Genomic DNA, 12387 nt, shown 5'->3' with positions numbered 1-12387 from the left:
TTTATGAATACTGTGGCCTAAAGCAAGTGTGACCCCATATGCTTATAATTCCAACACCTGAGAAATAAAGGTGAGGCATCCTTAGAGTACCTGAGACCCTGTCTTAAAACAAAGAAATCCCAACAGATTCTCAAAAAAAGGATAAACACTCTAGTTAAATTGTTTATTCACAGACTGTTACAAGCATAGTTAACATGCTGTTTTAAGCCATTTCCAAAAAAGTCAGAACAGAAAAAGTAAAAAACAAGCTCACATTAGTTCAAAAAAAGGAATGTTACTGGCTGTGGTGGTACAGTCATATGACTGAGACAGAAGGATTGCTATGTTTTAGGCCAGCTGGTCTATACCAAGACTGTCTTTAAAAAAAAAAAAAAGAAAAGAAAAGAAAAGAAAAAAGTCAGGTATAGTAATGTATACCTGTCATATCCACATATAACAGAGCTGAGGCAGGAAGACTGATAGAAGGTTAAGGCTGGCCTATGAACATAGTGAGTTTTGGACCTCCAGAGCTACACAGCAAGACTCTGTCTAAACAAAATATTATAATATGTATTTTTTAAAAACAAACACGCCAACTTTTATGTTACTTAAAGTGTAAGTTACTTCTAGGATAAGAAAAGAATAAGAGCCAGGTGGTGGTGGCTCACGCCTTTAATCCCGATTTCCTGAGTTCGAGGCCAGCCTGGTCTACACAGAGAAACACTGTCTTAAAATACCAAAAAAAAAAAAAAAAAAAAAAAAAAAAAAAAAAAAAAAAGAAGAGAGTAAGGACATCATTCTCTAAACTGTCACAGGAAAACTAACAGGCACTGGATACCATACAGTAAAACAGTTTATACCTTCTTCATTTCAAAATAGAGGCAAGCTGGAAATGGTGGTGCACACCATCTATCTTAGCACTGGAGAGACAGAGGAAGATATGAGAACCAGACTAGCCTGGTCTACATATCAAACTCTAAAACAGCCAGGGCTATACAGAGACACTGTCTCAAAATAAAAAAATAATAAAGACAAAATTTAAAAATAAAAATAAATTAATCAAGTTTGGGCTGAGTGCGGTGGTGCAAGCCTTTAATCCAGCATTTGAGAGGCAGAGCCAGACAAAGCTCTGTGAATTTGATGCCAGCCTGAGCCTGGTCTACATAGCAAGATCCTGTCTCAAAGAAACGAAAAATAAAAAGTTAGTTTTGGCCACGTGTGTTAACATGCAAAAGCAATCCTAGCAAGTATTTTGGAGACTAGGACAGGAGGATCATAAATTCAATGCAACCTCGGATTAGCATGAGACCCTTAAAAAAAAAGTTGGGGAGTTCAGAGCCTACCACGTACAAATGAATCAGATCTGTAAGAACTAAACAAATTTCCAATAATGAAGAAGCTCTTCATTTATTATCAAAATCAGGAAATGAATGAATGGACCAGAAGGTAATAATTTAATAAAATGTAAACAGCACAATAATGGCATCCACAAGGCAGCAGAGACTACACGCTCATCCAACTAGATTCAAGTCTGTTCTTCTAGAAACTTACAAGGAACACAATTGATTCATAACTCCACCTGGAAGCAACAAGCTGAATCTAGATAATAAAAACACCACAGAATAAATAGTGTTTCTTTAAAAAATAAAGTCTCAAGAAGTTCTGGGAAAAAGAAACAAATGCCATGTGCATGGTAAATTAGAGCACACGTCTTCTGTTGTTTTTCAGCACCAGAATGAACTAAGTCAATGGTCCAATTTCTCTTGCCTGTCTCCCTTGTGGCCAATAATCTAATTATAAAAACAACTGACAGTATAATGCAGCTGAGGATCAAAGAGGTGCCTAGTCCTGAGATCTGCTTTCGAACCACTCACTGTAAAAGCCCAACTGTCCAAAAGACCAGGAATTAAACCATTATATTTATGTAGGGTTATTTGCGAACTACTGCTTATACCAATAATCACAACTAACTCAAACATAAAATTAGGACCAAGAAATGCCAGACAGATGTCAGTTAGAAGAGCTCTAGGGCTAAGCTCATATTATCCAGATTTTGGTTTTCAAATTAGGACTTATTTTTAAGTCCCTGCAGACACAAATGTGCCCTGCATTAAGTGTATGGTACTGGGGGAAGCTGGAAGGCTACAGGACCCCCGAGAGATGGGTTGCAGGTGTTTGCATGCTCTGACCTGGGTGCTGGGAAGCTCATGAAGAACAGCAAGCGCTCAATCTACTGTGCCATCATCTCTCCAGCTCCCAGGATTACTTTTGTTAATATTCAAATCAATTATCATTTAAACAGATTCTTTCGTTTTTAAGATTTATTTATTATATATATGAGTATACTGTAGCTGTCTTCAGACACACCAGAAGAGGGCAATAGATCTGATTACAGATGGTTGTGAGCCACCATGTGGTTGCTGGGAATTGAACTCAGGACCTTTGGAAGAGCAGTCACTGCTCTTAACATTTCTCCAGCCCTTAAACAGATTCTTATACACCAGTGGATAATGTACAATGACTATAGAAAAAAGTTATTTGCTAGTACCTATTCCAAAGATCATAAATTACACACTATATAAAGCTCCAAAGAAGCCGGGCTGTTGTGGCGCCCACCTTTAATCTCAGCACTTGGGAGGCAGAGGCAGGTGGATTTCTAAGTTCTAGGCCAGACTGGTCTACAGAGTGAGTTCCAGGACAGCCAGGGCTATACAGAAAAACCCTGTCTCAGGAAAGAAAAAAAAAAGTTCCAAAGAAAAAATTCTGTACAGTATGCAAGGAAAGTTTCCATTTCTGCTACTTAAAAAGACATACCAAGAACCTCACTAGCCTACTTTTTAAAGACTTTCTGAGGCAGGCTCAAAACCCTTGAATCCTACCTAGCCGTTGGGAAGTGGAGGCAGAAGGATCAGAAGTTCAAGGCCACTTTTGGCTGCCTCAAAAAGTAGAAGTTGGGGGCTGGAGAAATGACTCATGTTAAAAGCACCAGTTACTCTTCCAAAATACCTGAATTTAGTTTCCAGTACACATATGGCAAGTCAAACTCCCTGTAACTCCAGACCCAAGAGATCCAACACCCTCCTCTGGCCTCTGAGGGCATTACATCTACATGGTATAAAAGCACACATGTAGGAAAAAATACCCATACACATAAAATAAAGGTTTTTTTTTTTTTAAAGTACATGCATATATAAAAAGAAACTATATAGCACTATATAAGAATAAAGTAAGTGGTAATGGTCTCAGCTGATCTTTATTTAAAACATCCATATTTTGTTAGATCAGTTCAATTATATAGCATTTAAGTCAATAAGAGTGCTAGTAGAGAGATGTCTCAGTGGTTAAAAGTAGTGGCTGCTCCCTTAGCACAAACAACAATATGAACTAACTAGTACCCTCAGAGCTCCCAGGGACTAAACTCCAACCAAAGAGTATGCATGGGGGAACTCATGGCTCCAGCAGCATGAGTATAGCAGAGGATGGCCAAGTTGGTCCTCAATGGGAGGAAAGGACCTTGGCCCTGTGAAGGTTCTATGACCCAGTGTAGGGGAATGCCAGGGCCAGGAAGTGGGAGAGGATGGGGTGGTGAGCAGGGGGAGGAAGAAGGGAACAGGGGATTGTTTTAGTTTTTGTTTTGTTTTTTTTATTTTATTTTTTTTCTTATTTTATTTTATTTTTCTTTTATCTTTTGGAGGGAAACTTGGGAAAGGAGATATTGTAAATAAAGAAAACATCTTAAAAAAAAAAAGTAGTGGCTGCTCTTCCACAGGACCTGAGCTTGATTCCCAGCACCCACATGATGGCTAACAACTGCATTTAGCCCCAATTTCAAGGGATCTAATGTTCCCTTCTGGTACTGTGGACACATGGTATACAGATATAAGTACAGTCAAAATACCCATTTGCAAATAAAAATAAATCTCAAAGAATTTTTAAAGTGAATCAGGGATGATAAATAAACAACACACAAATCTCAGAAAGAACTCCACACAAAAAGGAACAGAACAGACTATAAGTAAAAGGCCCGACTGGGTAAACTAATAAATGGACAGTATATGGTATGAAAGTTAAATATATTAAAACTAATAATGGTGCTATAATTATCTTAAAGCTTGTGTGTGTGTGTGTGTGTGCGCACTTGCTCACGTGTACAGGTGGACATACCACATGTGAGTGTACATGTAGAGGCCAGAGGTCTATGTCTGGTATCTTCTTCTATGACTTTCCACTGTATTCTTTGAGACAGGTTCTCTTTCTAAATCTGAAGCTCACTGGTACCACCATACTGGTATCCAGCAAACCCCAGGCACCCTCCCAGTATTGGTATTATAAGGCATAAAGGGTCTGTGGGAGCTGGGGCAGGGAGGGGGTGTTTGGGATTAAACTCTGGTCCTCATGTTTATAGAAGTGAAACCTTTTTATAAACTGAACAATCCAGCTTTTTCTGGAGACAAGGTTTCAGGTATCCCATTTATCACCCCTAAATTCACTATATAGCCAAGGATGACTGTGAACTCTGCCCCTGATTCCTCTGCCCCTGCCATATAAATGATGGGATTAAAGGTGTGTACACCACCACATCTGATTTTATACAGGGTTACTGATAAAACCCAAGGCTTTGTACATGTTTGGCCAGTATTCTACAAACTGAACCAAATCTCCAGCTCACTAAAGAATATTCTTTTTTTTTTGGTTTTTTGAGACAGAGTTTCTCTGTGTAGCCCTGGCTGTCCTGGAACTCACTCTGTAGACCAGGCTTGCCTTGAACTCAGAAATCTGCCTGCATCTGCCTCCCAAGTGCTGGGATTAAAGGCATGTGCCACCATGACCTAGCAAGAATATTCTTATTCTTAGAAAATGCAAAGAGATAAAGGCCATTATTTATGTGAGCAATGACTCAAAAAGTTATGATATGGACATATAACTAAAGTAAATGGAGCAAATCCTCATAACACAGCTAAGCAGGCATCATGTAAGTGCTGTGAGTGCTATCTATATAACTGATGTTAATTTACAATTATTTCTAAATAAAAGATTTAAAGGTCACTTTGCTGTAGAATAAAGTAAATTTTAGATTTATTTATGTGAGTGCACTGTCGCTGTCTTCAGACCCATCAGAAGAGGGCATCATATCCCATTACAGATGGCTGTGAGCCACAATGTGGTTGCTGGGAATTGAACTCAGGATCTCTTAAAGAGCTCTTAACCACTGAGCAATCTCTCTAGCCCTGACCTTAAAGATTTTTAAAATATATATAAAGTAAATTTTAAAAGTTGGAAAATGGGGGTTAGAGACATAGCTCAGTAGTTAAGAGCACTTGCTGCTCTTTCCAAAGGACCCAGTTCTCAGAACCCATATGACAACTCACAAATGTCTGTAACTCTAGTTCAGGGTACTTGTTTTAGTTAGGGGTACTACTGCTATAATAAAACACCATGACAAAAGTAACCTGGAGAGGAAAAGGTGTACTTGGCTTATGCTTCCCCATCACAGTCTATAGCCCAAGGAAGTAAAGGCAGGAATATGCTCCCTGGAACTGGATTTATAGATGGTTACAAACTGTCATGTTGGTGTTGGGAATCCTCTGCAAGAACAAGTGCTGTTTTTTTTTTTTTAATTTATTTTTTTAAACAATATTTTTTTCAAAGATTTATTTATTTATTATATGTACACTGTAGCTGTCTTCAGACATCCCAGAAAAGGGTACCAGATCTCATTACAGATGGTTGTGAGCCACAATGTGGTTGCTGGGATTTGAACTTATGACCTTAGGAAGAGCAGCCAGTGCTCTTAACTGCTGAGCCATCTCTCCAGCCCTAAAGTGGTTTTTGTTTGGTTTGGTTTTTTCCAGACAAGGTTTCTCAGTGTATCCCTGACTGTCCTGGAACTCACACTGTAGACCAGGTTGGCCTCGAACTCAGAAATCCGACTGCCTCTGCCTGTCAAGTGCTGGGATTAAAGACTTGCACCACCACTGCTGGGCTAGAACAAGTGCTCTTAACCACTAAGCTAACTGTACAGTTGATAAAATAAAAACAATTCTTTTTTTCAAAAAAGTTGAAAAATATTTCTGTTCCTGGACTAAATAGAGATTATATATTTGTACACTTAAAAGTACCTTTTCTACATTCTTATTACTACCTGATTTATAAATAAATTATAAATGAAGGCTATAATATTTCTATATTGGCTCAAATAAGCAATTGGGTTGGTATCTTTTTCTTAGGATTTTTTTTTTAAATTATGTTATGGGGGTGGGTATGTGTACATGAGTGCAAATGTCCACAGAGGCCAAAGGCACTGAATCATCTAGGGCTAGAGTTAACATGGTTATGGCCACCAGAAGTAGGTGCTGGTAACCAAACTCAAGTTCTCTGTAAGAATACTACATACTCTTAACTATTGAGCCATCTTTCCAGCCTCTTAGCTTGGTATCTTTAGTCATGTTTTTATACCTTAGCAATATTCCTATTTATTTTTCAAATGTTGACAGTGTGGTTAAAAAGAGTAAAGCATTTCCCCATCTTTGTGATGCTAGATTGTTATCCAAGTCTCTATATGTACCCAAACTTTTGTTTAGAAATCACTGGATTTCTGAGGTCTGAAGTAATGGCTCCACAGTTAATAGTGCTTGCTATCTAATCACAAGGACCCGAGTTCAGACGCTGGCACCTACATGAGTGGGGTGCCCTACTCACACCTGTAACCCAGCTCTGAAAAGCAAACAAACAGGATCACTAGGGCTTGCTGGCTTCTAGCTGACCTGAGAAAATGCACCTCTAGATGGAGAGACCTTGTTCAAAAAAAAAAAAATTTCTTTCAGGGTGGGTACGATGGCACATACTACCTATATCCCTACCATGGGAAGCAGAGGCAGATGGATCTCTATAAATTCAAGGCAACATGATCTACATAGCAAGTTCCACTACACAGGACTACATAGAAAAACCTTGTCTCAACAAAACAAACAAACAAACAAACAAAAAACCACAAAAATAATTTCAACTTGCAATTAAGAATTCTGGTGACAGAGTCTAAGAAGTATATTACCTCTTCTTTAATTTCTTCTTTTTCTTGGACTAGTGGTTTTGGCTCAGGTTTAACTGGTTCCAATGGTGGAAGGTAGTTTTTAGTATAAAGACTTTCAAATAGTTTGTCCACAAAACCTGAAGTCTCTGAAGAGAAAAAAAAAATTAAATGTTATACAAACAAAACTGCAAAGTTTAAATATTGTTGCCATCACTTTAAAATACAGGAAATCATTAACACTGCTGTCAGGGTTAAAAGCAAGACTTACCTTAAAGGAAAAGAAATCCACTTCTAGAGATTTTGTTTCTTTTTAAATCCTTCAGACATAATTGTATGTGTGCAAATTATATAAATATAACATTTTGTTGCTTAAGAACAAAAGATTAGAGACAAAGTTCCTATAAGAAAGAGACTAACAAAATAAATTATCAAATAGAATATAAAACTTCTCTTGACCTACTAAGAATACAGATGTGAAAGATATAAACACATAAGATACTCTTATGTGTTTATATGTTCAAAGAAACTAAAATGACAAACTGTGTACTACAGGTGGTAAAAAGACATAAATAGAAGAGGAAGAAGTAATTTCGTGATACAATCCTACAGTTAGACAGAATGCACTACCCACTCAAAGAATGAATTAGGTCTGTTTACATGGGTTGAAATCAGTATCAGGGCTTTTCTCAACTCCATATTTTGGTCAAACTTCCTCAGACAAATAGAATAAAAGAAACAGGTAATCTTGCCGAAAACATAAGTATCAAAATATTTCTAGTTTTACTCTAATTAAAGTAACTTTCATTGGTCTTGCCCTCAGGGGTACTGCTCAGTGGCAGACTCTTCAATTCCTAACATAAGGGAGGGCTGGGTATTTCAAAGGCATCTCATGTTGCAATTGTTACACATTTCTAAAAAGTCTACTACTTTTACCACCAAAAAAAAAAAAAAAAATCTTCATACATATTCCTTTATGCTACTAATTTTACAAGCAAACTTTTTTCAAAATGGTAAAATTGTTAGCAGAAATGGAATGTGGTGGTTTACACCTGTAATACTTGATTCAGGAGGCCTGGCTGGAGGGCCATCAACCTAGACTACTCAGTAGTTCCAATATTCTATACTGGAGTGATGCCCATTCCCATAAGGATGGATGAATTAAATAGATGAATAGATGAATGAATGAATGAATGAATGAATGAATGAATGAATACTACAACCCAAGAGCTAGAGAGAAAGCCCAGCAGTTAAAAGAGCTTGACTGTGGTTCTTACACAGGACCTAGGTTCAGTTCCAGTATCCCATGGCAGATCACAACCATCCATAACTGAGTTCCAAGGGATCTGGCACCCTCTGAGGGCCCTCACAGGCACAAGCATGTAAACAGTACACTGACATACATGTAGACAGAACACTCATACACATAAAATAAAAATAATTTTTAAAAAAATTAAAAATAGCCAGGCAGTGGTGGTACATGCCTTTAGTCCTAGCACTTGGGAGACAGAGGCAGGTGGATTTCTGAGTTCAAGGCCAGCCTGGTCTACAGAGTGAGTTCCAGGATAGCCAGGGCTATACAGAGAAACCCTGTCTCGAAAACAACAACAACAACAACAAAAAATTAAAAATAGGTTTGGGGATATAAATGAGTATTTGCCTAGTATACAGAAAACCCTGTGTTTAATCAATAATAAACCAAGTTTAGTGGTTTATGCCTGTAATGTTTTATCCTAGTACTTCAGAGGCAGAACCAAGAAGATCAGAAGTATCCAGGCAATGGCTACACAGAGAAACACTGTCTCAAAAAACCAAAACTAAACAAACAAAAAACAAAAAAAGATAATCAGAAGTTCAAGGGTCATCTTCCAATACATGACACATTCAAGGATACCCTGTGCTATATGATCTCTACCAATAAAGAAACACATAAGAATAAATAAAACTGTTACCTCTTGTTAACTGTTACATATAACTGTATATAATAAATTAGACTCTTCAAAACCTTTTGAAAGTAACTTCATATTCTTTTGTATTTTCACATGTACTACTTTTTAATTTGAAAGACAGTTCAAGTAAAAAACAAATAAACAAACAAACAAATAGAGCTGGGCAGTGGTGGCACACGCCTTTAAATCCCAGCACTTGGGAGGCAGAGGCAGGCGGGTCTCTGAGTTCGAGGCCAGCCTGGTCTACAGAGTGAGTTCCAGGACAGCCAGGGCTATATAGAGAAATCCTGTCTCAAAATGAATAAACAGATAGATAGATAGATAGATAGATAGATAGATAGATAGATAGATGGATGGATGGATGGATGGATGGATGGATGGACGGACGGACGGACGGACGGACGGACGGACGGACGGACGGACGGACGGACGGACGGACGGACGGACAGACAGGAAGAAAGAAAGAAAGAAAGAAAGAAAGAAAGAAAGAAAGAAAGAAAGAAAGAGAGAGAGAGAGAGAGAAAGAAAGAACAATAGGAGCTGGGCGGTGGCGGCGCACGCCTTTGATCCCAGCACTTGGGAGGCAGAGGCAGGTGGATTTCTGAGTTCAAGGCCAGCCTGGTCTGCAAAATGAGTTCCAGGACAGCCAGGGCTATACAGAGAAACTCTGTCTCAAAAAACTAAAAGAAAAAAAAAAGAAAAAAAAAAAGAAAAGAAAAGAAAGAAAGAAAGAAAAAACAATAAGGCTAGTGAGATAGCTCAGTGAGTAAAAGGCCTTTACCACCAAGCCGGCTGACCTGACTCCAATCTCCATGCCCTACATGGCAAGAGAGACTCTACTCTTCAAAGTTCTCTAACCTTCAAATGCATGCTTTGGCATGCGCGCGCACGCGCGCACACACACACACACACACACACACACACACATACACACACACACACAAATAAGTAAATAAATAATATACCAAATACTGTAGGTTCCAAGTCTCTACTTGCAAGAAAAAAGCAAGGGAGGAAAAGATTACCTGGCAAATAAGTAAACGGCAGAATATTACAAGTGCTATGCAGTGCTTGCCTTTAACCCCAGTATTCAAGCGGCACAAGGTAAGCAGATGTTTATGAGTTCTAGGTCAGCCTGTTCAACACAGTGAGTTCCAGTCCAGCTACAGATACATACTGAGACCCTTTCCCAAAATATGAGAGAGGGAGTTGGGGAATGGAAGGAGAGGAACAGGGAGAAGGAGAGGGAGAACAGAGCTGGGAGGAATAAAGGGTAAATGATCACATAGGAAAACTGTGCATGATGACATCTGAAGAGACCAAAAAGGAGAAAGAATATTCTAGGCAAACATAAAACATCTCCACAGGCTCTGAGTAGGGACATATTCACTGACATTTGAAGACAGAGGTATGCAGTGTGGTTTAGAAGAGGACTAGACAGGGGTGGGGGTGGAGTGGGGCAGAAAATATCAAGAAAACAGCAAGAGAAACTTCCTGCAAGCTCTGTTTCATGGGAGGACTTTGGTTAAAAGATAAGAGATCTGTTTATTTTGACAGTCTTGTGAAGCCCAGGCTACGTAAGAACCCGGATCTTCCGATCCTCCTGCCTCCAATTCCCGGGTGCTGAGTTACAAGCAAGCACCTCATGTCCAGCTGAAGGTGAGAAGTTAAAGGTACAAAGAGAAGAGAATCCTATCCATCTTTTCTTGGATCTCAACATGCCCCAGCTAAAAAAAGAAAAAGAACATTGGGTTCACTGTATTAACAGCAAGAATATGCAGCTTCAGGAGTACGGAGATCGCTTGGTTAGTGAAGCACTGAATTTGAACCCAGAATCCATGCTGTGGAGGCACTTCTTTGTAGTCCTGGCACTGGAGAAGGAAGATCTCTGGGGCTTGCTGGCCTGCCACTCTAGCCTACTTTTCAAGTTCCAGACCAAGGACACAAAATAAAAAAATAAAAAAATAAAAACACGACAGAAGTCTCCTGAGAAATGACATGCATTGGTTGGCCTATGTTTCCCACAAGAACATATGTATGCCTGCCTGTGCATGAATATAATATGCATACATACATACAACCAGGCACATGCAAATACACACACACACACACACACACCGACACACTAGAAAGCAGCTTCAGTAGCCTTAAACAATTATCTCTTAACTATCAGCTCAGTACAGCCCAAAGCTGAAAGAATCTACCAAATATTAGAAACACTATCTCACTATAGGGAAGAAGCAAAGAAGGACAGGAAAAGCTGTCCTTCCTAAACACACAACAAAAATGGAAGCATCATGAATGGGGATACTGATGAATTCAAAGGATCCTTCCTATGAAGTTTATACCTGTCTTACTTCCGAAGCACATAAAACTGGAATGATACTGAGATTAGCTTGGCACTGTGCAAGGAAGGGTTACACATAAATTCAGGAAGTGTTTTTCCCCTTAAGCTATTCCTTTATGAAGTTTGGTTGTGTTGCTGTTTTGTTTGAGGCAGGGTCTTGCCTAGTAAGTAGCTCATGTGACTTGGAATTCCCTTACATAGCCCCAAGTTGGCCTCCAAACCCTGCCCCAGCCTCCCAAATTTTGGGATTACAGGCATGTACCAGCCCCACTGGCTCTTTTCAGGAAGTTTTAAATTAAAAATATTTACCTAAAATACTTGGTTGAAGGCCCACAACAATTACCTTTTTGTAAAAAGACATCAAGTTGGTCAGCACAAAAGGCTTTCAATTCCTTCTCAGGTTTGTCCTTCTTGACCAGTGCTACAACATAGTTGGCTAGGGCTGAAGGGTCAGCATCACATCTAGTTTAAACAAAGAGAAAATTAAAATCATGAAACATTGTTTGTGAACAGTAATGTTACTAAAGACATTACCCATATTTTAGAAAATCAAAGATTTAAATTGACTGCAAATATAGGCAGCTATCATAACAAATAGTACTCCAAGTGAGATTTTCCTTTTCTGCTTGTTTTTTTTCTTAAATATTTAGTTTGCCTCCTATTCCCAAGGTTCTAGAAATACAAAGAACATTGAATCAGTACATTTATTTGATTTCTCAGAAGCAACAAAGAAAGGGTTACCCCTAAATTGGTGCCACAAATAAACACCCCCAGGAACTATGTTTCATGTGACCACTGAGGAAAAAGCAGGGAAGGGAAAATGATGAGACAGATTACTCCTCTTCTCAGATTACCTTTCCACAGAGCCACAGGGACCATCATTCAAAACTGGCTACTCGAAGTACCACTAACCTTCCCACCCTGCTCCTTAGTCATTACCCACTGTAAGCAAAGGAAAACTTCAAGAGCTAGAAACAAGTATACAAGTGTTCGAAGGCGGCTGAAAGAACCTTCATTTGCTTTGATACTCAAAAGTCACCTCCTGTGCCAGAGATCGCATGATTCTGGCTTGCTGATTCCTGACA

The 12387-nt window shown here is 38.9% G+C and overlaps 1 protein-coding gene across 3 annotated transcripts in view; it reads right to left on the bottom strand.

Annotated features, from left to right (window-relative positions):
• Rbm27 (RNA binding motif protein 27) overlaps positions 1-12387 on the bottom strand; it is a 69806-nt gene that overhangs the window by 45519 nt on the left and 11900 nt on the right. For all 3 annotated transcript variants that reach the window (XM_031365572.1, XM_031365573.1, XM_031365574.1), the window contains exons 2-3: positions 11646-11764; positions 7031-7155 (exon numbers count right to left, since the gene is read on the bottom strand). In XM_031365572.1, coding sequence (XP_031221432.1) covers positions 7031-7155; positions 11646-11764 — 244 coding nt within the window. The remainder of the gene's footprint in view (positions 1-7030; positions 7156-11645; positions 11765-12387) is intronic.

This window comes from Mastomys coucha, unplaced genomic scaffold (assembly GCF_008632895.1).
Source record: "Mastomys coucha isolate ucsf_1 unplaced genomic scaffold, UCSF_Mcou_1 pScaffold13, whole genome shotgun sequence".
In the NCBI taxonomy this organism is placed as follows: Eukaryota; Metazoa; Chordata; class Mammalia; order Rodentia; family Muridae; genus Mastomys; species Mastomys coucha.
The sequence above is the reverse complement of the archived record's forward strand: the minus strand, read 5'-3'. Positions and strand labels throughout refer to the sequence as shown.